The following is a 27,558-nucleotide window of genomic DNA, read 5'->3' as shown; positions in this document are numbered from 1 at the left end:
TACTGGAGTGGTTAAAGGCAGAAAGGAAAGCCCACCTTTTTCCATATGCTGTTAACCCTGTATATCTGTGATGCTAATCTCCTGTCCCTATTTTAGTAAAGGAATTTGGGGACCGTTTCAAATAACATGGCAAACTTTTCACAGAATTCAGTAAACTGTAAATTGTCAATACCATGTCAGTACATTTTATTTTGAATAAATATAAAGGACGCTCAAATTTTGTTTCTTTTCACACCCGATGCTTACAATGTTTCTCCAGAGGCTCTTTTGGGTATTATTAACCTGTAAAGCGTCAGACGTAAGAGATACGTCAGTTGCTCTCAAGACATTAGAGCATCAGAATGTCGCCCTCCTCCCATTCTTTTTCTGATAAATTACATCTTTAAAATGTCTACATATACTGATATCATGTTACACACCGTATATGCCGCCTCCTTGACTCTGCTAACATGAATATTGTCTTTTTTTTATTAGTTTTCAATTTTGTAGTTCCTGCTCCATTAATTTTGTGATAGCAGTCTTATGGCTCTTCGACCCTGCTAATATGAACACATTCTAATTTCCATTACTTACTCTCCCCATTTCTAGCGTTTTTTGGTGGGTGTTGTGTTGTGGTTATGAAACCTTGTACAATATGCATATGATATGCCTTTCGTTTTGTCATATGGAAAACAAATACATATTTGAAAAATATTTGCACTCTGAAAGGCAACACTCACATGGAGTGTCTCTCTCTCTCTCTCTCTCTCTCTCTCTCTCTCTCTCTCTCTCTCCCGATCAAAAAACGACCCTCAGCCATGTCCCTCCACCCCGCCCGTGTAAATAGACGCCATTCATCGCAGCAAACTCGTAACCTTGAACCCGCCAGTGCCTCCACCTCTATTACCAAACTTCAAGATAACCTAAGAGTCCTTAGTTTCAATGCGCGTAGCCTAAGAAACAAGTTTGATGAACTGAGATGTCTTGCTCTGTCAGAAAATTTTGACGTAATTGCTATAACCAAAACATTTATCGACACCACAAATATTGATTTAAGTACAGAATATAACATAGATGGCTACAGACTCTTCAACAAAGATCGTATAAACCGTAGAGGCGGTGGTGTCGCCCTTTTTGTCAAAAGCTATTTGCAACCCACTGACAGAACACCAGGAGACAGTAACATTGAACATTTGTGCGTGCGAGTAAACATTGCAAAGGTTAATTGAAATATATCTGTCACCTACAGGCCTCCAGGGCAATCACTCAATGGCGACCTTGAAATGTACAGCATTTTAAGACAGTCACTTAATAACAGCGACTCACTGATATTAGAAGACTTTAACCTCCCCCATATCGACTGGGCGACATTGTCAGGTACAGAAGGCGAGTCACATAGAATGATCGAATTTTTAGAAAAAAATTATCTAAGCCAAATGGTCTCTGAAACAACTCGACAACTCGACAGCGGTCCAATAGTAGGACGCTGAACCTTCTTGCTACGAAGATAGGAGTGAAAACATTTAACATCAGGATTTCCGGGAGAAACTAAAGATCTTTCATATTTAATTACAGATTGATGGACAGCATCTTTATATTGAAGAGATATTGTCTTAAAAGAATGCCACAACCTCAAGGCTATTGGGGAAGATCTGCCAAACTTTGTCCGAGCATCCTTATACTCCAACCATACTTGTCGTTTATGCCGTTTTAGAGAAGGAGGTATAGATTTTGCCCAAGGAGGTTTCCTGACTCCTGTTGTCTTCTTAACTGGAATAAATAGCTGAATGGCATTAAGCATTAAACTTTTAAATCTTAAATATGATTGTTCAATATCTAAGCCAAGGAATTCATTATCCCAATCAAAATTCAAAATGTGATGGTTTAACAAGGTGTAGTTGCCATTATAAAAGTCAAAGTTGTTATGTACATTATTAATGTTTGGATTAGAACTAAATAAATACTCAAACAAAACTGGAAAATGGTCACAACCTGGAAAGGGGTCTATTATATCAACATGGGAAATTCTATCATCTTCAGATGTAAAGACCAAATCAAGTATATTATTAGACCGGACATAGGTATTTTGCGTAACCCACTGCATGAGACCCAAAGATGTAAACAAATCTAGAAATCTAATATCAATAGAGGAAGTGCAATAAGGAACCTCAGTGGACCAGACAACAGTAGGGAGATTAAAGTCACCAACCTGTATTAATTCTTTACCAACACAGAAAGATTCCAGGTATGAAACAGGAGCAATATTATCTTTCAAAGAATTACTTGGGGGCCTGTAAACTGCTAATATAGTAACGCCAAAATCAGGCAAAAATACCCCAACAGTATTCGGATGATCTGAATAAGTTTTCCCCACTTTAATATCATCACGAATGTAAATCCCAACACCGTGAATTCTTAGATTTAAGGGAGAGTCATTTCGGAAAAATTTATAACCCAATATACTGATAACTGGATCAGAAACATTGCAAGTTAACCAAGTTTCACAAACACAACATACCCCAATACTGTGACTAGAAACGAACTCTGCCAAAAAGTTAACTTTATTGATTAAACAGTTGAGATTCAAAAGAACAAAAGTAATGAAGAGGTTATTTACAGAAGAATTACTCAGATTTTGCGGAGAAGGAAGTTCTATGTGAGTTTTTTTTTAGGGTTCCCATCTTTTGAACATACTTCAAGGTTAGAGGCAGAGGAAGCAACTAAGTGAGACGTGGGAGGAGTATGAGGGGACTCATGACTGGGCAAAACAACAGAGGCTAAGCTTTTGTTAGAGATGTGTTGGCCGTCCTGTCACCAGGGTGGGAGTTAGATCCTGTCGAGTTGCCCCGACTTCTGCAGGAAGGTTTGCGTGCACTTGAGGGCGTGGAAGGCAGTGTTGAGGCTGAGGGCGTCGCTGCCCAGCAGGTCCTCTTGGGTTGGCCTGTGAATACGGAGACTGGTTAAGGATGCTGTGAGGGTGGTGCGGAGGGAGTGGAATCTTGGGCAGTGGAGTAAATGTGTGTGGGAGGTACCGGAGAGAAAGGACGGAGATGATGAGGGGGCACTGAGTGAGATGGGGACCTAGAGGTGGGTGGGCGGGGAGTGGGTGGCCCTCTGTGTGTGTGGGTGGGCAGGGTGAGGTGGTTGAGGGGGGATGCGCGGGAGGGGATCAGTGTTGCCGAGGGGCTGTGGGGGCGGGGTGGTGGGGCGTTGTGGAGTGGGCGCGAGGGCGAGGAGACGGGGAGTGGGACGGACAATGGCTCCAGGATAGTGGGTGGAAGGGGTAGGATCCAACACTCCGGAAGCAGGTAGCAGCAGGGCTGAGGGGGGGCGCAGGAGTGGTGGTCCCGGGCGAAAGGATCCGGGTTTGAGCTCCCGCATCCGCTGCCGGGACGAGATGGGCTGGGATGTGAATGGGAGGATTGCAAGGACAGAAAGGGAATGGATGCTGCTGCTGCTGGGACTGAGTGATGAAGCAAATGATAAAATTATAGAAGCCATGAAGAGTTTTCTGGAAAAGATGTGGTGTGCAAGAAATAGGGAATTGGAAGATTTGTAATGGATACTGCTTGTGTTGTTTTATTTTACAGGGTGTGCCGATACGAAGAGACAGCAAGGGCAAGAGCACGTGGTGCCGTTGAAGATGCAGACGAAACAAAAATACGTGCACATATTCCTTACAATGAAGATACTATCGCTGTATTTCAACTAAATATCATTTTTTTATATTTATAATTCCATAATTATACATAAGAAGTGTAATTTAGGTTAACTGAAGACATATTACACGTAAAAGCGACGCGGAAGATTGGCAACGCTTGGGACTCGGGACTCGGGAGACCGCGCACGGCCTCCCAAGGCGGCGAGCGAGATAGGCAGAGTTCCAAGGTTTCTCGCACGCCTGGGACTCCTTGAGCACACTTCCAAGGACTTGGGAACTTTGATGTACAGAAGAAGGGTCAAGCTGTCATACAGGGTCATTATATTACTCCTGAAAATACCCACAGCTACGAAAATTGTGTCAAATATGTATGCTCGGGCGGCGAATTGTTAAGTGGATCTTGGCAACCGTTGCACTTCCACGAACGTCCATGCACCCAGACTCAATTTTGTCGATGACAGGGGCCTATATTTTTCCTTCCCCTGTCATTATTAATGAATCTCAGGTATTCACCTGTGGAAATATATTGATGTATATGTGATTGGTATCCTATTTTCTGAGAAAAATGAATTTTGACATGGTCTTTGTCATCATAATAAAGAATGATGATCATGCTAGTTCTAGACGCCATATCAGTCGAAAAGAACCCCACATACACGAGCTTGAGCTAAGATAACAGAGGCATGTGGATGTCCGGGCATAATTTTGCCCGTGACACCGCCCCCATCCGTGGAGGGACCATGGACCTTTGTCGGGTGACAGCTATCCCATGAGTTGGGCTGCAGATATGGCAAGACAGTTGTACAGAATTTTAAGTGTGTGCTTGTCTGCACATGTGAAGAGGTTACATATTAATCTGTTGTTTGATCTGTGTTATGATGCCTGGTGTTCAAGTTCATTGTTTATAATGAACCGAGCCACCTTGGTGTTGATTAGTGCTAACTTATAAATGTTTGTGTGTGTGTGTGTGTGTGTGTGTGTGTAAGGATCCCACACCGTGGAACAGCATGCTAGTGTTGGTCTCACAAGTGTGTTGTTCATCAGCGCTTATTTGTCTCTGGCCCTTAAGCCTGCGTCAAGTGAGAACCTATTACCCTGGGACACAGGCAAGTATCTAATGTCTAAGTTAAAAGAGTTTGCTTTCCCAGAAAACCTATTTATCCATCAGCCTGATAGGGTATCAGGACACCTCTCCTCCCGAAATTGATCTTTCTTTCGGCCACCTCTTTTAATTATTTTTTTGGGAGCAGGGAGTAGTGGGCTTTTTTTTATTGTTTTCTTTTTTTTGTGCCCTTGAGCTGCCTTCTTTGTTGTAAAAAAGGGAAGATGAACAGGTGGTGTGCCATCTGCCTAGGCTGGGCCTATGAATTTTAGAGTAAAAGAGTCGACATTAAGATGGTACAGCAAGACACAGAAGCTAGAGGGAGTAGACTGGCATGTAGGAGACTGGGGGAGCAGGTTGATGTTTAAAGCAAGAACGAGAACCCCGCAGCTAAATGGCAGGAATAGGGAAGGGGGAAACCAGAACTGTAGCTGTAGGACAGGGGAGAAAGAATCAGTGGAACATCCAATAGCAGAATGCAGCAACCATGAGAGGCAGAGAGGGGAGTTATTAGTAGCACCAGGGAGGAGTGGGCTAAGAGGCTAGAGGAGGACAACGGGGCCATCGCACGGTACGTGTTGGATGGAGATGCAGTGCTGGAAAAAAGGGCACAAATGCTTGAATAAGTGCACGGATAAGCAATGTCAGTAAGTTATTCCAGCAACAAACTGAAAAGTAAAGTGTGATAGTATATTGCAGTGAAGAAAAATTAAGCTACACAGCACAATTGAAAGGAAAAGGGTGTGAATAAACAGGAGAGACGCCCGAGAGGAGGAGGACAGGTCAAAAGAAGAAGAGGAAGAATGTTTGTTTACATATCCGCCTAAAAATGCGTTCCATTTCCGGACCTGGGGGCGGATTCTGAGAAGGGCCGGAAGTTAAGGCCCGCGCGCTGCCTTAACTTCACTAAGGCGCCGTTGGCTACGGCCGCGCTACGGCGCCGTATCTCGGCATTCCTTTCACATACTCAAAACTTTTTAAGGGGGGCGACTACCCCCCCCCCTACAGCTCTTTTGGTAGGTCCAATAGCCTTGAAATTTTATTATGTTGTTTGTTGGTGTTAATGAGGAGTGTATAGTGAATTTCATGGAGATTGAGTGAATGATAGGGGGCACTGAGGTAAAACGCGTTTTTTTTCAATTTGTTTCACAGGCTTTATTTTTAAGTCAATCACTTTGAAAAAATTACCAATGAAACTTCGATTATATATCTACATTTTGTCGGGAACAGATTTTTGATTTTTGCTTTTATCTTTGAGAGAAAATTTTTAAATTTTTTTTTCACACTTGATTTTCTCCGCTCTGTATCCCGTTTTCTATGGCCATATTGAAAAATCTATTCCAATAAAAAAATCGGCCTTTGATTGAAGTTTTTATTGATACCTAACAATTGTCAGTCAGATGATTTACTGATTTTTTGAAATTTTTTGAAGTGTAAAAAACCAACTTTTGAGAAATCGGCTCCTAAATTGTTTTTTTGCATTTACCCCTGTCATGCCCTTCATAATTGTCCGATTGAGATGAAATTTTCACACATGATTGTGCAAACCTTGCTGATTGACTGGAGATATTGATAAGGCATCTGGTCCCCTTTCTCAGTGTTGAGAAAGTATTATTCACTGGTATGTGAGGGTGTCAAAAGGCGCCACCTTTCTCATTGTCGCCAGATTTTATCAATATTCTCCAGGCTGGTATTCTTCATCCTTCTTCTGCTGTTTTCTTTTCTTTTTGGACTTGGGTGTTGCATGTCTGGCTCTTTCAAGGTCTTGCCAGTGAAGAGATTCTTGTAATCTTTCTTGAGAACCAAACATATGTAATATTATGTTCCCATCCTCATAGCCAAAGTTGTGACGCGTGATCTACAGTCCTCTCGGCCCTCGGGCAGCATGACTCACTCCATCCACCCTCTCTGAGATGCCCAGTGATGCAGATTCATAAAGAAGAAATCATTTTTTATTGAAAATTTACGCGTATATAAGCATTGAATGACACCACGTGTGTAACCGCGTGACTCAGGCCTCTGACGCAACCGCGCGGGGTATTTAAACATGGCTTCCCGGCCGTAAGGGATTTAATTTGACCAAAACAAACCTTACCACTTGATAATTTAGGCTATCTCGGCCACAGTGAGCGAAGAAAAAGAATTTCTCAGATTTCAAAAATATTCGGCCAAAAATACCCCGTAGCCGCCCCCCTTAAGGCCGCCGTAAGGCGACCTTAGGGCGCGCGCTGCTGCAAGGCGGCCGCGTCTCGGTGGCCAATCAGGGGCAAGTTCTAGTCGGCAAATAGGAAGCGTCGACCAATCGCGGGATGTAAACACAAATTAGCTGTTGTGCGAACGTTCCCGCGGTGCCCACCCTCACGACAATGGAGCCTCTCTCCTCACCCCCTACCTTGCCCCCTACGAAGAAAAGGAGGCCGAACTTTTCGGAAGAGGAACTACTAATGCTAATAGCACTGACACAAACCTAACCTACCTTTGTTCATAACCTCAGACATTCAGACTATGCTGTATTCTACATGCAAGCTAACACTATTTTTGTGAAAAGTTACCTTTAACATTTATCAGCACTATAGTATATATACAACACTTGCAACACAGTGATGTCCCTGCTCACCCACGCGTGCAAGATACTATACGTTGCGAAGGATGGGGGGTGCATCCCAAAGTCTGTAGGATAAAGGAAGGCAAATATGAGGAAAATGGTGTCGTGCGCGTATACTGCATGCATATATATTTACCCCGTCTTCAATTGTGATGCTGTCCATAAAGTATGAGTGCATAGGAACATGGCAACATACCTATCTACTTACTAGTTCTTTGCAACTCCACATAATAAAAATGTATCATTGCAAGAGGCAGCGGGAAGCCCTCTCACAAGTTTTCTCCAAACTTCCTAGTTACTGTATTACTAAACATCTTACTGGTAGTTCATTCACTTCTTACAGTTGTATAAGTAGTAGAACTACGTAAACATCGTTTATATGCACTTCTTCATACCTGTATGAAGGCTGTATGTTCCACTTGTAGCAGCGAAGGAAACAGGAAATACCTTCATCAGCTTTTGTTACATTTTGCCTATTAAATCCATCAATAATTTATAAATACACAACTGACGAATGATTCTGAATACTCATTTTGTAAATTTCATTATGAAATTATGATGAAAATAACAATTTATTAACTCATCCTGCATAAAATCAGTAATATGACTAGCCCGGGCAGGACTCAAGAATGTGGCCTTGGCACAGCTCATTATGGCTCACCTGCGGGCGTGAGACACCTTTGATGCACCCGACAGTACCGCTGCATTCATCAAAACATTCAAACAAAGCCGCAGGCTTGCATAAAATGGAAATTAACCTAATTATGTGAACGAAAATACAGAGTGCACTTACCGGAGGAGGCAGGCGTCTTGAATCCTCATGGAGCGATACTACATAGTCTTGAAAAAAGATGTAAATACATCGATATTTATAAAACTTGCTTGAGTTATTGCAAAAATAAATTATTGTGTCTTTTCTAATTCGTCCAACTTCTCATGCTACTGCAGACATAGTAAAACAATTCAAATTTATGCCTTTCGCCAGCGGGAAAGGAAGCCTCCGCCTGGACTTTCGTTCGGCGGCAAGTTCCATTACTATTTCGTCCTCAGCGCTGGCGAGGCTTAGCCCGGCGAAGCGTTCATTCCGTCTAATGGTACCAAATATCGGATCGCCCGGAGAACTCCAGTGCCAGGCCTGGCGAAAGGTTTTTAAAGTACGGCCCTTAGGGCGGCCCACACCCGCCTTAACCTGCGGCGCCGTAACTCTCCTCAAAATGGCCGCGCCGATGTTTTGAGTATACCAGCGGAAGCGGTACGACCGGACTTGCGGCGCCTTAAGCAGATACGACGCCGTAACTTCGTTTCAGAATCCGCCCCCTGGGTCTGGGTTTATCCCCGAACGTGGTTCCGGGTTTTGTGTCAAATGGAAGATGCTATATATCACACTCAATAGAAGAAGCAGCTGAAAGTATAAAAAAATATACAGCAAATAGCAGAAACAAGAAATTAGTATTGAAAATATTCTTGTAACTCAAAGTATAACATACCAAGGAGTCAAAAATTAATAAACAATGACTTCAAAAAACAAAGACTAACAAAAGCTAGTGAGCTAGCTAACATTACATACAGTGTAATAGCAAGATGTTGTAACAGATTACTAATTGGCAAAACTTACTGGAAGGGGGCACTGTCAGCAGTGCTCTTTTCAGCTGAAATTATGGAATTCACTGAAGAAGAGATCACTAAATTACAGAGAATAGAAAACTCCGTCTACAGATAGGGCAATATTATAAGTTCCAACTTATGCCGCTAACAAAGCCCTAAGAGGAGATATTGGTGCCTCATCTTGCTATGCCAGAGACATGAAAATTAAATTACTATTTGCTAAACATCTACTGAAAGAAAACAATCAAGAATCAAGAACAGCAAAGGGTCGTATTAGACATTTCGCCGCCCAAGAACACGTATTTGACAAGGCTTTCGTAGGAGTTGTGGGCATTTCCAGGAGTAGTTTTATGACCCTGGTGTTAGTTTGACCCTTCTTCTGTACCATGAACCTAAGGAAACACTCATTAGAACTCAACTGGCCCACTCTTTAACCTTTAGAAATTATTAATGTGAGAAGCGAACCATCTCTGGCAACCCTACCACCGAACGTTCGCTTGGCAGGAAGGAGCACGTACGATTGCGTCACGTCACATGACCCAGTCAGCATTCCTGGAATCCTTGTATTTCCCTGCTGCGGGATCAGTCTTCGAGTAGCTGTGATATAGTAAGGGACGTTCGACGCGTCCTCGTTCTGTTTTATACTGGTAATTATAATTCTTTTTTCCTCCGACTGCTTTACCATGGACGACAGCTAGGGAGCTATATATAATTAACAAGAGTTAAATAGATAAACGATCATTTATACTATGTTCTCTTAATTCTGACGGTACGTTTTATCATGGATATCAGGGACTTCAAGTAAGTGAAATGATATTAAATGAAGATTAAATAAATGTCAAATGATTATACAGATATATGAATGAAATAAAAATTAAGATAAAACAGACGAATTAAGCTTTCCATGGCTAAAACGTTCTCCAAGGGATCCTCATAAACAGTATAGCGAGTGTAATAATGCTCAAATAACACCAATTAAAGACCTAGTAAAATAAGTGGAATTCTAGAAAAGAGGAAGGAGAATATGCGTAGTAGAGTAGTCACATCAGGCAACTCCTCTTCCTCGTTGCCATCCTGAAGTGAGTCATCATCGACCAGCAAACCAACTTAAGGGAAGGTCAATCAGGACATCAGGAGACCTATTTCCTTCCTCTTCTTCCTCTACACGTGTTCAGGGAGCCAGGAGTGAACAGGATTTAAGAGGAGTGGGTAAATGAAGGTTGAATCAGGTGAGGAGTGTATTATTAGCCCTGCATCTGGTGGCGTAGCGGTCCAGCCTTTCCTTCTGTGGTCTGTATTTTGTGTGTGTTGTGCTGGGAGGGTTAAGAGTTGTCTTTATTAACTTATAGGAAGAAGTGAGTGCTCAAACAAGCTTGTATTATGTGAATCGATATAAATAACTACGTGGCGCCTGTGTGTGTGTGTGTGTGTGTGTGCATCTTTTTCCTAATACGTACACCCAAATTTTCCCTCACGGTAAGCCCACCATTGTCCATTCGGGACGATTTACTCTCCTGGTTTACTCGCCTGGCTCTGTTATTCATATATTATCTACAACATATCAACCTTGTAGTCATGGGCTTGGTTGGGAGTACATTTCATTGTTCTTCCTTCTGTTATGGTGGGCTAATATGGAAGTAAAGCTAGCCATCACACATGAGGTTAATATAGTTATAGTTTATTATTCTGAAAACAGTGCAGTAACGAACAGCCACTCCAGCCCCCTCATGCCCCCCGGAACAAGCCTGGGGACCTGTGGTGAATCAAGTTTTTTGGGGGGAAGGCTAATTAGCTGAAATATGTGCCTCCAAAATTTCCCTAAAATATGTAAAATTCCCTAGTTCCAAAACTTTAAGGAAAGTACACTAAAACTATTGTCGGTTAATCTTTGGGAGCACCACTTCATAGTAATATAGCACGTAGTGATTCTCAATAATTATCTATAGGTAATTATTGAGAATCACTATGCGCCTCCAAAATACGATATTACACCTCCATGTTATACTTAAGGGACGAAATACGTGTCCCTTAACCACAATATGAAGGCGGAAAAACTTAAAAGTAAAGAAAAAGTGGTAAAGGTAGTGAAAAGGCATATTATACATACACGCGCCGCTTTGTTTTGATGGCGGCCATTGGGAAGTGAGCAGTGTTGCCAACGATCTGGTTAGTGATGGTACGCTAGGTTAGTGAAGGTACGCTTAGTTAGCTATTAGCCTATGCATGTGAGACTAGGTCCGCCACGCGTGGTTATTTTATTTTATTTATTATTATTATTTTTTAGAACACGCACCTTTACCTAATACTATACCCGGCCCAAACCTTCACAAAACCCTTTAGGTAAAGGTGCGTGTTCTAAAAAAAAAAAATAATAACCACGCGTGTGGACCTGGTCTCACATGCGTGGGCTAATGGCTAACTAAACGTACCATCGCTAACTGAATCGTTGACAACACTGCTCACCTCCCCGCCGCCGCTGACACCAACATAGCGCGTGTATGTATAATATGCCTTTTCACTACCTTTACCACTTTTTCTTTACTTTTAAGTTTTTCCATCTTCATATTATAGTAAAGGGACATGTATTTCGTCCCTTAAGTATAATATGGAGGCGTAATATTGTATTTTGGAGGCGCGTAGTGATTCTCAATAATTACCTATTATTATTATAATGTATTTTTGTATGCGTTTTACCTTGGGGAGGGGCCAGGGGGCAAGCCTCATTAATTATAAAGTTGGGTGGCTTCGATTGTTAAGTACACTGTCGTTGTTTCACAAAGGCCTCAATAGATAGACTGAGCCTGAGCACTACACCACAAACTAGTTTCTAAGTCAGTAATATCCAGAACGTGCATGGATCATTACGATTTCTGGAATAAAACAGTCTTTACGAGTTCTACGTTATTTTCTTCTGTATATTAAAGCAAATAATGGCGCAAGTATATTGTGAAGGGGATGGAGTGGTAATTCTTAACCTGGTAACAGCAGGGATCATGTTTCTTAATGGTCCCTCTAATAGAAAAATGAAAAATCATCGCCACAAACCATATCATAATATATATCAAAGCATTTGTGATCAGATTATGTATCATCTACTTTTGAGGGGTTATTTCATAGCACAAATTTCATCGCTGCTACATGGTAAAACCACAAATGTATATATATATATATATATATATATATATATATATATATATATATATATATATATATATATATATATATATATATATATATATATATATATATATATATATATATATATATATATATATATATATATATATATATATATATATATATATATATATATATATATATATATATATATATATATATATATATATATATATATATATATATATATATATATATATATATATATATATATATATATATATATATATATATATATATATATATATATATATATATATATATATATATATATATATATATATATATATATATATATATATATATATATATATATATATATATATATATATATATATATATATATATATATATATATATATATATATATATATATATATATATATATATATATATATAGTTGGGGGGATGTTCCTTAACTGATAGAAAGGCAGAAATGGTAATCTAATTTGGTAGCCAAAGTGTATATTTACCAAGGAATACAACCACTTATTGGGGAAGCTATCCTAGTTCTATATGGCCCTGTTACCTGGCCTATGCATTATCGATGTTTATTGATTCATTCATTCCTGTCCCCCTGCCCTCTACTCTTTGGTAATTTTCAAAGGTTCAGTATTCATATGTTTACTTCATGTGCATTATTAGGGTCATTGTACACACGATTCTAATTTTTTTTTCTCCCACAGGTAAAATGAGTGTTCAATGCATTATGGCGAGTATGTGAGGCAAAGTCTAGAAGCAACATCATATTCGAATGAAGGTCATGGACAGTTGACCTTAAGTTATACACATTCATATAAAAGTCTTCTATTCGGAAGGACACTTTCAACGGATCTAATTTATAATTTTATAAACACGTATAATTAATCATTTATACATGTTTATAAAAAAATCACTTATATAGTGTTACCATTGTGAAGATTGAAGAAACTGACCAAAAGAAAGATCCTTAAATAACCTGGAGGGAGTGTCACACAGTCCTAGTATAAGTGCCACAGGTGTGGTGATGGGTGACGCAAGCCTCAACACTCCTAAACTTCAAGGTGGTGTGTGTCAAGTAAGCTCCCTCAGGGAGAATAACAATATCACAGGCGAAGTTGACCTGGGAAAAGGTGGACGCACCAAGAAATTCATCTCCTACGATAGTCTAAGGTTTGAGAAAGAGCGGCTGGAGACATTCATTGATTGGCCTGTGAAATGGCTGAAACCAGAAGACCTGGCTCGTGATGGATTTTATTACCTGCGGACGGCAGATCACTGCGCCTGTGTGTTTTGCCGGGGCATTGTGGGGGCGTGGGAGTATGGAGACACCCCTCGGGAGGAACACAAGCGTCACTTCCCACAGTGCCCATTCGTCAAGGGGGAGCCAGTGGGCAACATTCCCTATGCCCAGAGCATGATCATATCACACATCACCCCAAGCCCAGAGACTGCCCTTCCCCTCCCTCTCAGCATGGACGTATGTGGTATGGGAAGGCCCATGCCAGGATCTTACCCTGAGTGCAGTGAGTAGATTGTTTGTAAAAGTACACAATAATTTGTTAATAGCATGTTCATTTTCTTTCCTTTTGAAATTGGATAATTGTAATGCATCTGTTTTCTGTTTTCAGTACCATTTTTTTTAACATTCAATCTGTCCTCTGAAGAGCACATTCTCTTTGGGTTCTTAGCTTCTTTCCATGAGCTAAGCTCAGTTTGCAGCAAATGCTAATGTGTAATATCCTACAGTTATCTGGATTGTGTGGTAGCACATTTGGAGTAAACTAATATTTTTCCATTGTTCATGGTAGTGTAAAGGAAACTGCTGATGAAATTTATCTGCTTGGTGTCACTTAGTCTACCTTCCTCAAGGCAGGAAGCATGATTAGTTATGATATAATGATTGATATTGTTTCTCTCCACAGAACCCCCAAAAAAGGCAGATCTTGACTTTCGGAACATAGATCTTCCGCAACACACAGCCCCCAAGAGAAAAGATTTCCTTTCCCAGGAGAGTCGTGAGATGAGCTTCATCCGGTGGCCAGACCAGGTGAAACAGACCCCGAAGGAATTAGCTGAGGCTGGTTTCTTTTATTGTGGTGAGTGTTGGTGATTGGAGTAAGTATTGGAGATGTTACTACTTGATCAATATTTCTATAGTGGATTGGTTATGATGAAAGTTGATACTTATCACCAGTACTCTTCATCAATGACTGGATTTAAATTCACGTTACGCTGCCATTTTCTTTCACAGGGCTGAGTGACCATGTTAGGTGCTATCACTGTGGTAATGGATTACGAAACTGGGAGAAAGAGGATGACCCATGGGAGGAGCATGCACGGTGGTACCCAGAGTGTGTCTATGTGCATGTCAAGAAGGGTCAGGAATTTATTGATAAGGTGTGTTACTGTCCTTTGCTTATTATTTTACCTATCAGTATGCCTGTTGCTTGTTGAGCTATTAGTTGGTCAAAAAAATTTCAATCTCACATGCTAGTCTGGTACAGTTTCCATTGAAACAGCTCTATTTTTTGTTCAATGTATTCGCATTAAAATAAGTTTTTTTTGGGGGGGGCGGGGGGGAACTTTGCTAATTTTCAGAGGAAATCTTTTTGTTATTTGGATGGAGAGATGAAATTAGAGCATTTGCTAGAAAAAGAATATGATGAAATACACTAATATCAGACAAAGAGGTGTACTACTAATAGCTGAAGATGGTTATGATAATCAGATAAATAGTTATATTCTAAAACTGCAGGTGAGGCGAGAGGAGCCACCATACCTGGGACCACAAACAGCCCCCCGAAACATTTCATCATCCCTTGCCCGGCCGAGCATCTTTGAGAGTGACCTTGACCCCTTAATGGAGTTAGATATCGTAAAGGCCACACTGAAGATGGGCTATCCAGCTGACAGAGTTAAACTAGCTCTACGGAGGAAACTAGAGCAGACAGGCCTGCCCTTCTTCAGCCTGGAAGCTTGCACCGAGGCCGTCCTTCAGTACATGGATGAAAAGACTCGACCTACCTTCCACGAGTCATCGGCCAGGAATTCGGAGTCAGAGGCAGCATCTCAGCAAGAGGCCAGGATGCCATCCCTGCAGGCAGCAACCGAAAGGCAGGCTACAGCATCTTCCTCAAGCCCCATTGCTACCATCGCCACCACCACTACCACTGTTGGTGCACTGTCTTCCTCTCCGTCCTCCTCCTTGTTCTCCTCAGCTGGCTTCTCCTCCCAGCATGACCCAGCAACATCCAACATAGAAGAGCCCATGGAGACTGAGTCCTCCCCCATTACCCCTACACATGATGTCCTCAGTCAAGCAGACTACATCATGGGAGTGGCAGATCAGGCCCTTAATGCTGACCCCACTTCTTCCTCCTCCCCTACTCCTAACCCTTCAGCTGAACCCTCTCTAGTCACCTCCGCAACCTCCACTCCCACGAATCCATTTGCTGCTGTTCCATTTGCTTCACCTCACAAAGTCACCCCTGCTGCCTTCCCCACATTCAATAACTTTCCTGAATCTGTGATGGAGAAGTTGGCCAAGAAGACAGTCCCCTCTACTGAGCCTTCAATCGCTGGTAAGCCACAGCCGTATAAGTCTTAAGTTGAAAATATTAGCTCCTACAAAGTGTTTCCTTTTTATAAATTATAATATTAATGCATTGTAACAAAAGCTTGTGCATTATTTGTACATATATATATATAATACATGGATCATACAAGGTTATAAAGTCTAAAAGCAAGTCTTCTTTCCCCATCAAACAGCCCAAGACCCAGCTGTAGAAATAGAGATCAGAGACTCCCACATATGCAAGGTGTGCATGGATGCTGAGACAGACACGGTGTTCCTGCCGTGTACCCACATGGCAACCTGCTCATCTTGTGCCCTTGTCCTTACCCAGTGTCCCATCTGTCGCACGGATATCAAATATGCCATCAAACCTATCCTTTCCTGAGTGCCCTCTAAGATCTTATTGCTTTCTTATTTATCTTCAGCTTTTCCTCCCATTTATGATGTATTTGTTGAAACAATAAATTACATCAATCTTTTTTCAGTTTTCTGTTAGGAAGGCCATAGAGGACTGTTTGCCATTATGTATCATCTTCTGAGTGCCTTTTAGTTTTCTTGTTTGTCATTTCTTATTTTACTTTTCAGTTAGGAATGTCAGTGAATGGCGTTCAAAGTTTCACTCACTCATCTGAATATATATATATATATATATATATTTTTTTTTTACGTTGTGGCCTATTGCGCCGGTAGGCATCTTCCTGGTGGGGCCTGATGGTCGGCCCAAGGCTTCTTCCAGGTGGGGCCTGATGGTCGGCCCAGCCCGTTCTGGCGCAGGCGAGTGTTTATAGTGGCGCCATCTTGCATTGGCTCATGCTGCCCCCCGGAACTCGTACTTGATTCGCTTGGACAGCTTCCTCTAGAGTCCGGGTTGATGGGTGGTCTTCAGGACAGCATGTGGGTAGTTTTAAGCCACTCGGCGGTGACCGAAAAATCCGAGTGGTAGCGTGGGGATTCGTTTTGTTTGGTCTAACATACTTCTTTTTTATTTCACCTTTTTCTTGGGTGTCGTCTATATCACCTGGCCTGGTATCAGGCATAGTCGCCACACTACAGATGCCCCTAGCTTGTTAGCAGCACAGGCAAACTTCAAGTGGCTGTCGTGACATACATGTTTGGCTTATGTGGCTCTTTCCTCTGTATCATGACATTGAAAGGCAACTTGTGTGCCTGACAGGAAAGTTTTTTTGAAGTGTGTTATGAATAACCCAAAGGATTGGTAGCTGAGTGGTCAGTACAGTATGCAGGTATGGTTAAGAAAGTCTACAGGTCCTATAGGCAGCACATATATAAAAAAACTAGTTGCTTTGACAAGGTGAATTTGTACTCAGTGTCTAGATTGCTACTTGCTTTGTCAAATCTATGAGCCTCATGCATTATAACCCAAAGAAAGCGATGTGCATGCTGACTTTAAATGCTACTTGGTGTGTGAAGTATCTGAAAGCATTCTGTCTAAAGCTCTTGTTGGATTGAAATATTTTTAGAGTTACTCAAGTTGTGAGAATATCCTTTACTGAATACTATGTAGGGAATGGAATAATCTATTCATGTATGTTGACTGCCAACTAGCGTTTGTATGTGTTTACAAATACAGTCATACCTCTGTTTACGAGCTTAATGCATTACGAATTTTGCTCACACGTAAAAACTTTACCAAAATGAATTTCCCCATTTAAATCTGGGATTAATGCGTCCCATATCCAAAAAATATTAACAAAAAACTTTAAATGTTATTTATACAGAATAAAGCAATTTTACTAGCAAATAGCAATGATAGGTAATGTAGTATAATGATAAAAATATAAATCATTAAAAAAAATATAGTATAATACATGCTGTATTTCCCTTCATATAAGATTCACTTTTTTTTTTTCTTTTTTTTTCCAAAAAAAAGGAGACTAAAAATAACCGCGTCTTAATCCCCGATGGTTAGGGTAGGCCGAGGGGTTATTGTTACTGGTACAAGACCTCGGAATCTCACGATACAATTATTGCAATAGCTACATCCTAGTGTGTGTGTGTGTGTGTGTGTCAACACAAAAGAGCTGCACGGCGAGTATGGAATCGGTGCCCCTTCCCACGACCCCATCATTACTTTGCACTAATTTTCTCTCCATCAGCTAAAGTTTACTGCAAGCAGGTAACAGAAGAGAAGCAAAGTGTCTTGATATTGATGGAGCTTGGGTAATGTGTTAGCCTTGTAGCCTGTGACAAGTATACCAAATTGAACATGCAGTTTACAACATTCAGTAGGCAGTGTCCCTCCTGCAGGCAAGGTTCATGCGAGGAAGTGGTAAGTAAGACGTAAGAGAAAGACTTTCCCAACTGCTGCTGACAATGGGAAGAGAAGGTTAAGAAATATGCTCCCCACCGAAAAAAAAAAAAAAATTCCGGTGCATCATACATGTGGGGTCCAGCCCCTTTGGTGAGCAGGGGGGCTGTTAGGTGATAAAGTTGGGACTTTTCACACTTTCGAGACTAGGGAATTTTCCTTCATTTAGGGATTTTTCAAGGGAAATTTTGGAAGTCCATTTTTCAGTGATTTTTGCTTCCCCCAAACCCCAGTTCCCCAGGCTTGTCTTGGGGGGGTAGGGGGGGCTGGAGTGGCGAAGGGGGAGGCGGACTTCTTATAAAGTATTACCATATATATATATATATATATATATATATATATATATATATATATATATATATATATATATATATATCCTTGACCGGGCACGGGATGAACTATCTGGTTGTGTTGCGTCGCCACTCCGCGTACAGTATGAGTACACACACAGTAGAGTAAAATGAAACAATCCTGGGAACTCCATCGATCATCACCTCCGTCAGACAGAGCTCGGCCTATGTATGTGGATCTATGCGGCGGTTGTGGGGGCCTTCTGTACGTGTAGATTGTGCATAAGTTGCCGTGCACATGCATATATATAATTAAGGTACATAGGGGGGCTCCCGTGGTCCCGTGGTTGAGTCTCGGCCTTGCGCTTCGGCTGGTTGCTACCTGCTAGAGCGTCGGTTCGAGACCTATGTACCACGGGGGTGGAAAGGTGGGCTCTTTCCGACACCCTCAGCCCCGTTGTTGGGCCTCCTCCTTGAAAGAATTGGGTATCTCTCTACCAGCCGTCTGGGTGGTTGGGCCTTCCTCCATTGGGGTATATCCCCAACGAAATACCGAAAAAAAAAAAAAAGGTACATATTAGTTAAGCGTTTAGAAATCTTCGATCTCATTCGTTTTCTTGTCCTGTTTTTTTTTTTTTTATATGCCGCTGGGCGAAATAAAACATTATTATTAGTAGTAGTAGTAGTAGTAGTAGTAGTAGGAGTATTACCATCATCATTATTATTATTATCTGGACTCACATGATTTGAACTCTGCAACAATAAATTATCAGTCAATCAATCAATCATCAATCTTTGGAGCTGGCAGAGGTTCCAAGAGTGCCACCAGGACCCACCCAAGACCAGGACCGAGCCATCATCATTATTTCATCACCTGTTGGCTGGCTGGTTGGCTCAACTTGGCTGGCACCGCATCACCCCAGTTCACCTGGAGGGAGGGAGGGAGGACGTGAGGCCGCCTACACGCAGAGGATAAGTTTGCCACAACTTTCATCCTCCTTCATCACTGCTTTGATCTCGGGAGCATGAACACCGGCCAGGAGCCATACACCATGAGACCAGTGTTGAGGTAACCCTAGTGTGTGCAAGTGTGATTGTGGGTTATTGGAAATTATATGCTGGTTAATGAGAATGGTATTACGTATCAAAGGAGCCGAGTCTTGTGTGTTCGGTCCGTTTACAGATATTTACTGTTGAAATGTTATAGATATTTACTGTTGGAATTAATTACTTTTCTTGGGTCATGAGGTGGACTGGGCTGTTTAGAGGTTCAGTTTTATGATGGATTAGGTTAGTGTAGATTGAATGTCACCCCATATCTTGTCTCTGACCCTGCAAACCACATTTGGTGTCGTATGTCTTCTAATGGTCAAGCATTTTGGAAAGCCAATGGAAAGATGAAACTAAACTGCCTAAATAGCGGTGAATTGTCCAAACCTGTGCAGATGAAGTGTCCCCCATTTTTCTTGTAGTTCTGTCAGCGTTTTGCCTTGCTCGTAGTTTACTGGTAACATATAGTTTACTACAATTTGTTAGTGCCTTGTTAACACGGTAGAGATATGCAGGTGTTTTGTGGTGTGTCAAACTAGGGAGGGGAGAAAAAATATGTGATGTGTTCTCCATTATTATCCCTGTTCGCTAAGGTCATCCTGCCAGTATCTACTCAGGCTGGCAAGGGCAAGTGGGCCCCCTGAGCTGCATTCCTGGTAGTGTCCTGCCAGAAGGTGAGGGGAAGACCTTAATGTGACATGCACATGCATTCTCAAAACTAATTACTCTTTCCTTGTGCTTGTGTGAAATGTTTTGTGTCACCCTAACAATATGATGATTCCTGCCTCATACTAGTTAAATAAAGGAGAAAAGTTTTAGCATATATTTAACGAAGTGAAAATGAATTGGCCTCAAAAGAATATGTCGTGGCATTAGATGTGGTTTGGACATTAATGTAGGAATGCATACATAGAAACGTATGGATGATTATGAAGTAGATGTAAGCAGTTTTCATTATAAGAGAGGGATCGAGCCCTCTAAACAGTATTGTATGTTCAAATTCAATATCACAATAACTCAGGATATGCTCATTAATATGATTGGTTGGTAGTGTCCCCACTTATAATCAAACCATATCAAAAACTTTGTTTGGGCGATCAATTCTGCAGATCCTTACCTCCCCTCTACTCTGCCACATAGTCCCAACACCCTTCTCATATTTTATCTATGGGTAACATATGAGAGGGAAAGATAGGTGTTGGGACTGTGTGGCAGAGCAGAGGGGAGGAAAGGACCCATGGAATCGAACGGCCAAACAGAGTATTTGAAATGGTTTGACTATAACCAGTCACATGTATTCTTGGTTCAGCGCAGGGTCTTGCTCCTAAAAGAATAGGATTTAGGCCTTTTAAACCAGATACTTTTCTTTTTTAGTTACTTCCAATTATTTCAATTTGCCATTATTTTCTATGTTTATAGATAGGTAGCCCTAGACATTTCCAGTTTTGATGGACTCAGGATTACTGAGCATCCTAGATTATACATATTCATTGATTATTAAGTCTATTGTATAAAAAGCAAGCATCTTCAGTACTTCTTTCCCTAGTATGTTTTGTCCTAGTTGATGCCTGCTTATGTATGCTATTACATGATTCATTTTAAGGGTAGGCGCCGCCAAAAATGGGTATTTTTCACTTTCAGCCCAATTTTAAAAGTTTCTCCAAAATATGGCTGAACATGTCACACGTTCCCTGTGAAAGTTTGGAGGCTGTATGATAATTGTTTCCCTTTCAAATAATTTGATTTGTATTACCAATTTTGTGGTCCCCTCCCTGCAGAAACCTCCGTTTTCTGTAGAATGCTCATAATATTATATGTCACATTTTGCCTTCTTTTGTCCAATTTTTCCACTTTTTTTTACGAAAAGTATGTCATCATTCATCTGGCAAAATTCTAGTGGCAGCCAGCAGGCCTCGGAGAATGTGGTTGAGTGAATCAGTCAATCAGTTACTTAGTGCGTCGTGAGCGCTCCTCAGAGGTACATTTGTACTTGTACTTTGGCAGGTTTGGACACCTAGGAAAAGAAAAGAAGCCCAAAAGAAAAGAAAGTGACAAAGAAGAAGTAACAGGAGGTATCCACAGAACACTACAGCCCAGGAGATTTCTAGTGTGCGCACACAGACACACACACACACACACACACAGGTGCCAATTATGATTATTATTTTTTATATCATTCATTGTCATTAATAAATATAATTGCATAGGTATCTAAGTTGTATTTTACCACTGTAAGATCCTCTAAAAATCATAACTTTGTACGCTAACTGCATTAACACACAAAATAGCCGATATCTCAAAAGTGCATTTTTTGTACTTTGGAGAATAATAACTCCAATAGTCGTGAAGATAATAAAAAAAACTCAAACATCTGCTGAAAGACGAGTGGATGGTAAAAAAATTGTCCGTCAGTTTTTTTTAAGAACAAAAAAACTGCTGATGTGATTTATTGAAGATAAAAAAAAAGTGGTGATTTTGGTGATTTTTTTTGCACAGGAACAGTGAGACGTATTAAAAATTTGAACGGGCAATTTTTAACTAGTGGTGCCATGAGTAAAACTACCCAATTTTGTACATATTGAGTGAACATGCTGGCCCTCATTAACGTTTTTAGCTCTGCTTTTATTACAAGTAATAAATTTCGTTTGTAATTTTTTTCGTACAGAAGCATGGAAGCTATTATGCTGATACATGCAGACCTTATTGCATTTACCTAAGTCTTCAAAAAAAAAAAAATACCTTAGAACAATTGAAATAAAATTAATGTACCCCCCACTAATACTAGGCGGTGCCTCCCCTTAAGCTTACTCCATAATATTATATGAATGTCATTGCAACTATGTGATGTGTATTTGGGTGCATACTTGTGTAAATATCATTGTGTTTGAATTAATGTGTTCTACTGTAAGTTTTCCTTTCTAACTGATTCCTGGTCATTCATTCTCTCTGCTGTTTCAGTGAAACTTTTGTTGCTGCCTATGACATGAAGAAAGCTTTTGAAAGTCTGGCACAAATCTTTGCTTTCTAAACTACCCTTCTTATTCTCTGTACTTTCATCTCCAGTTTCCTTTCAGGGCATCTTTTTCTGCTGTGGTAGATGGTCACAGTTCTACCCCTAAACTTATAAATACTGGTGTTCCACAGGGCTCTGTATGATCTCCAACTCTTTTATTGTTCATTCAAGATTTTTCCAAAATATTTTAATCCACTCTTATGCTGATGATATTCAGTGTTACTCCACATATTTATCGAAAAACCCTCTCAACAGGAGTTACACAACTGAAGAATAGCTGTGATAAATGCTACAAAATGACTAAACTCTGACCTTTTTATTATTTCTGAATGGGGTAGAAGGAACTTGTCCTTCAGTGCCTCAAAAACTAAATTTCTCCACCTCCTCTGTTTGCAGGAGCTACAATTTAGTGGACATTTTTTTGCTCTCAAGCTGCTTCCTTTATTGTAGGAATAATATGAATACATGTACCTGTTACATAGATATTATTAGGGTTGTGCCAAAGCTATACAGACAATAGAAGTCTCTGTTTTATATAAAGGATTATATATATATATATATATATATATATATATATATATATATATATATATATATATATATATATATATATATATTTGATATTATCAGTATTAGAACAAATGCCTTAGAGAGCTACTATAAGATCACATTATGCACAGGAAGTAATATGAGTGATTTTGCTTATTGTTCCCCAGTGGCATCACCCCTCGCCGTCCTCTCAGGCAGGAAATGGTTGTTCTACAGTCTGCATATGAACTTGGTTAGTTTTTGACCTTGCTAAAGTATTGGTAATTTGTTTGGCTTATTTTATTGGCTTTCTTTGGGCTCTTTTAAGAATAGCACACCTTGGAATCAATAAAAATCAGCCAGATGACAGGTAAACATAGGGGACAAAAGATGATCTTGATTTCTGGTGGTGGTATGCACAATGATGGATTGAATACTTAACTTATCTGCTTCAGGCGTGCCTGTCGATATCATATCTTTATGATTAGTTATTCTCTTTGGGCATTCTTATCTGATTTCCTCTTGGTTTCCATGAGTCTTATATATTGGGCCATGCTTTTTACAAGAGCTGTTAAAATATAATGGTAGTTTTTGACATTCAGACTAACCTATTTAAATCTATAAATTTCCAAACATAAGATTCATAAACTTACTAGATAGATAGGTCATTGATATGTAACAACAGCTTACTCAATTCTAGTGAACCATAAACATTCTTTCTTTTTGGTTATATCTCTTATAACAGTATATCTACTATAGTCTGTTCACTTAAGCTAGATTCCTGGCACCTAGGCAGGTTGGTAAGCTTGCAGCTGATTGGCTGCTCCGCTCTCCCGCTAACACTCATGTCGGACCACATCTTGCATGCTCGAGTGAGACATGTTTCTTTATTATATGCCATAGCTCAAATCATATACGAGCTAGCCAGTTTTGGTTGACACCATCAGACTCAGCAGTGACTGTAGAATCAAGATGTATTGTAAAAACTCGACAAAACAAAAAAGAAAATGGTATTACGATGAGTTGAACCGTGAAGATGTTAAAAAAATGTTTATAACATGTTTTAATTATGCTCACTATTGTAAACAGTTGTTCATTGACTGCAGAAATATATTATTACGTTACGTAGGAAAATCTCTCATGAACACGATAGTGTGATCAGAATGCAGATAAAGCCCTACGTATTGAAAACACAGAGTTATTTATAGCAACTGTACATGTCTCACTCGAGCATGCAGGATGTGGTCTGACATGAGTGTTAGCGGGAGAGCGGAGCAGCCAATCAGCTGCAAGCCTACCAACCTGCCTAGGTGCCAGGAATCTAGCTTAAGTGAACAGACTATAGTTAACTTTTAAAATGATTATCAATCTCAAAATTAAGTGGAATAGGTTAACCCTTTCCATCCGTGACCCAGACGTTGGCGTCACAGTATGGAAAGGGTCAAGAGGAAATGGAAGAGGATCAATCCTCTTCTAACCTCTCAATCCTCCTCTAAATTCCTCTTAATCCTCTTCCATTTCCTCTTAAGAGGTTTAGAAGAGGATTAAGTGGTTTAGGAGAGGACTAACCCTTTCCATACGGTGACGCCCGTCGGACACTGACGTCAGCGTCGCTGGAGTGAAGGGGTTAATGTCACCTTCAGGGCTGTACCAAGAGTTGTAAAAGTGAGAGGCCTTCTTCCACTAATGTGGACCTTTGTAGCCACTTGAAGAGGGGTGAATGGTAAGCCAACCAAATACGCTGGGAGGTTTGGGGTTTTGAAAAATTGACATTTCTGAGTGCTTTTTAATGCCATCTGAATGAGTAACTGGGACCTTTCATCCCAGTGTTTTGTTTTGACTTTCTCAGAAAGTGGAACTTTTAGCAGATGGGGAAGACGCCTAACCCACTCTTAGCATGCGGCCCTGCCTGACACAACATCATGTCACATTGCACATATTTTCCAGATGGCATTGAAGAAGGGAAGAAAAATTATAGTTCTTCACCCTCGATATGGGAGCAAACAGTATCATGGTGCAGGCACCACCTCCACATCCCTTTCACATTCAAGGTTGCCTACTACATCACCACCTGTTTGTTGTTCTCCACCATCCGGTATTATGTGGATCTGCCTCATATAGAGGCCATAACAGGAAGACAGAGCATTCTCAACCAGGTGAATGATTGTCATCTTTGTTAACTCTTGGTTAGTAAAACATGCAAATAGGTGGAGCTTAATCAGAACCAACTGAGGACTAGAGACTGAGATAATGGTTATGACTTTAAAATTGTTTTGAAGGCTTTCTAAATTGAGTTTATAAGTATATATTCCATACTATTATAGTTTTGTTACAAACAGAACATTCCTCTCACTAGGTTACTCGAAACACTAATTTCCTGCATGTTTTCAGGTGTTTGTTAAGAAGGCGTGGGGCATCACTTTAGTTGTGTTTTCTCTGTACCGCATCACTTCTCTCTTCTTGCGGCCCAAGTTGCGAGTTGACCTCAAGCAGTTCCTGGTCCGCTCTGCTGTCACAACGTTATGTTTCTTCTTTTGGTGTCAGGTGAAGCGATTCCTTCACTCTTTTCCTCTCCATCATTCAAAAGTTTCTGCATATTCAGACACCTCATCAGTTACATTTTTGTATCAGTCATACTCAATATACTTCCTAACTTTACAATTTTAGCGGCCTCTTCCTGTCTTCTTTCAGGCTCTAGTGAGGTAGAGTAGGATTTTCATATACAATTGTTTGATTTCTGTTTACTGTAAATAGTTCACTAAAATATAGCTAATTATTTTGTGGTAATAGATAAGTAGATATTTTTTCTGCAAGGGTTATTTAATGGTTTAATTTTTTTAATTTCAGGCTATTTTTCCTGTCATCGATGACTTCTCATCAACTTGTATCGCTGGGAACCAAACTCTTGCATTGTCTAAATATAAATGCCTGAGTAAAGAGGGCCGGGAATACCTCTCCTTTGACATCTCTGGACATGCATTCCTCCTTACCTTCTGTGTACTGGTCATGATGGATGAGAGCAAGGAAATTCTCTACTTCCTCTGGCTGGGACAATGGCTGTTTGGTGAAGCTACACAAGATAAGACAGAGGACAGCACCTGGCCTACTTTAGATGAAAAGGCAGCAAAGTCCTTGAGGAAATGGTTTCCTTTGTTATCCCCATTAGTTGCCATTACCTTCCTGATCATGTGTGCCCTTGCGTTGTTATGGGATTTTATGATTCTGATCACTACATTGTACTACCACTCATTTGCTGAGAAAGGGGTTGGGACTGCAATAGCTCTCTTGTCATGGGGACTTATTTATAGAGCTGCATTTCCCTGGCTGTTCAAGTTGAGAGTGCTAGGAACGTAGTAATAACATTATTTTGTTACTGTAGGGACATAAGTACATAATTTTTCACTTGTTCAAATGCCAATCAGATTATTAGTTAGAAATTTTATATATATTTATAGTTTGTGCCAGTTCTCTTTTAAAGAGGTTGACATTAGCAAGGGGATGAGACAAGAAAAAGATGCTGCTGCTGCCTTATAGCAGCTTTCTGCCATGACGAGAACAAGGCCAACACATGCAGGCATGTATCAAGCCTTTTAAAATTAGCATAGTTCTGATAGCAGATTGAAAGTGCATAGTCAAGCAGCAAAATTCTCAAGGAGGATGTAGTAACAACTTGTAAATAAAATGGAGACTCAGGCAACAGTAGTTTTAAGGAGAATATTTTTATACTAATAAATATTTGTTTTCATTTGATTAAGGATCAAATGATATTTATTCTGGTGTACAAATACATGACCAGAGATTTTGGACTAGCTAATTGTAGTTATATTTTAACTTACTCATAGTCATTATTATAATATTATGTAACATCACAATGTTAGTAGCTTTGCTCTTAAACTAATTATCTTGTCACCCATTGTTCTGAGATTTCCTTTTCCCATTTCCCATTATCTCATCTGATCACTAGTGGCTATGGAGGTTTGGAGGGATGTGGCTAAATTTTGGAGAAGGGGTCAGTTGCAAACTGGTGGTAATGGAGAGGAAGGAGGGGAGAGTCTATAATGATCTGCAACATTTTTAAGATATATTCTTGAGGAAAATACTGACAACCTTTACAAGTTAGTTTAGATTGCATCATTATACACATCGTACATATATGTATGTCTGGTAAAACTAGTAGCTACTGTGAGTTTGATATACAGGCTATTCAAAGCTCTTGCTGCTTTGATCAGGGAAGAATTAGACCAGCACTTTGTGGTGTCACCATGGTAGTGGTGGGCATAATCAATTATTTATTACTTACATTACTATCTGAAAAAATAATGTAGGCAATTATTCTTCAGTAATCAAAACCTTTAAATGATTATTACAAAAGATTTCTATTTACATTTAAGTTAATTCATTGGAAAATGTTTCTCGGAGAAATATAAGAAAGCATGAGTATATGCTTGAACAATAAACAGGTTTCTTAATTAGGACTCTAAATCTGAGAAAAATAACTAATGGAAAAAAAATGCAATTTAGAAAATTGAGAAACATCCTGGGCAACACGAACTTATACAGGCACTTCAGCAGTGGTAGTGCAGGCCTGTAATTTTAGGATATTTTTTTTCTGGTGGGGGTGGGGGGGGTGTATAGGGTATCATAGGTTCATGAGGTGGGGAGT

At 40.2% G+C, this 27,558-nt stretch overlaps 2 protein-coding genes and 1 long non-coding RNA gene across 4 annotated transcripts; 2 read left to right on the top strand and 1 right to left on the bottom strand.

Annotated features, from left to right (window-relative positions):
* Positions 1–1,238: 1,238 nt before the first annotated feature.
* Positions 1,239–9,313, bottom strand: LOC126992543 (uncharacterized). The gene is made up of 2 exons (XR_007746639.1): positions 8,141–9,313; positions 1,239–2,920 (listed from the first exon to the last, which is right to left on the bottom strand). It is a non-coding gene; the product is annotated as an uncharacterized LOC126992543 (long non-coding RNA).
* Positions 9,314–9,442: 129 nt separating this feature from the next.
* Positions 9,443–17,556, top strand: LOC126992540 (baculoviral IAP repeat-containing protein 7-like). Its single transcript, XM_050851356.1, has 6 exons — positions 9,443–9,599; positions 12,816–13,634; positions 14,034–14,207; positions 14,363–14,508; positions 14,867–15,699; positions 15,872–17,556. Exons 2-6 carry the CDS (start codon positions 13,136–13,138, stop codon positions 16,068–16,070), a joined length of 1,851 nt encoding a protein of 616 aa, XP_050707313.1. The 5' UTR covers positions 9,443–9,599; positions 12,816–13,135; the 3' UTR covers positions 16,071–17,556.
* A 951-nt stretch (positions 17,557–18,507) lies between these two features.
* Positions 18,508–26,810, top strand: LOC126992544 (acyl-coenzyme A diphosphatase FITM2-like). 2 transcript variants are annotated; one of them, XM_050851357.1, is made up of 6 exons: positions 18,508–19,373; positions 21,359–21,499; positions 23,084–23,148; positions 24,843–25,051; positions 25,287–25,439; positions 25,743–26,810. In XM_050851357.1, the coding sequence occupies exons 1-6, from the start codon at positions 19,330–19,332 to the stop codon at positions 26,247–26,249; spliced, it is 1,119 nt and encodes a 372-aa protein (XP_050707314.1). In that variant the 5' UTR covers positions 18,508–19,329; the 3' UTR covers positions 26,250–26,810. The 2 variants fall into 2 exon arrangements, with proteins under 2 accessions (XP_050707314.1, XP_050707315.1); XM_050851358.1 differs by lacking the exon at positions 21,359–21,499 and having other exon boundaries at positions 18,510–19,373.
* Positions 26,811–27,558: the final 748 nt, after the last annotated feature.

The sequence above is a fragment of the Eriocheir sinensis genome, unplaced genomic scaffold (genome assembly GCF_024679095.1).
Source record: "Eriocheir sinensis breed Jianghai 21 unplaced genomic scaffold, ASM2467909v1 Scaffold488, whole genome shotgun sequence".
Taxonomy (NCBI): Eukaryota; Metazoa; Arthropoda; class Malacostraca; order Decapoda; family Varunidae; genus Eriocheir; species Eriocheir sinensis.
This window is presented reverse-complemented; position numbering and strand designations above follow the sequence as displayed.

What these genes read in the sequence shown, in the direction of transcription:
- LOC126992540 (XM_050851356.1), top strand. Translation starts at nt 13,136, where the DNA reads ATGGGTGACGCAAGCCTCAACACTCCTAAACTTCAAGGTGGTGTGTGT. An exon ending in GGCTGGTTTCTTTTATTGTG is followed by an intron (nt 14,208 to 14,362) that starts GTGAGTGTTGGT and finishes TTTCTTTCACAG; the next exon opens with GGCTGAGTGACCATGTTAGG. An exon ending in CCTTCAATCGCTGGTAAGCC is followed by an intron (nt 15,700 to 15,871) that starts ACAGCCGTATAA and finishes CTTCTTTCCCCA; the next exon opens with TCAAACAGCCCAAGACCCAG.
- LOC126992544 (XM_050851357.1), top strand. Translation starts at nt 19,330, where the DNA reads ATGAACACCGGCCAGGAGCCATACACCATGAGACCAGTGTTGAG. An exon ending in ACAGTCTGCATATGAACTTG is followed by an intron (nt 23,149 to 24,842) that starts GTTAGTTTTTGA and finishes CATATTTTCCAG; the next exon opens with ATGGCATTGAAGAAGGGAAG. An exon ending in GTTTCTTCTTTTGGTGTCAG is followed by an intron (nt 25,440 to 25,742) that starts GTGAAGCGATTC and finishes TTTTAATTTCAG; the next exon opens with GCTATTTTTCCTGTCATCGA.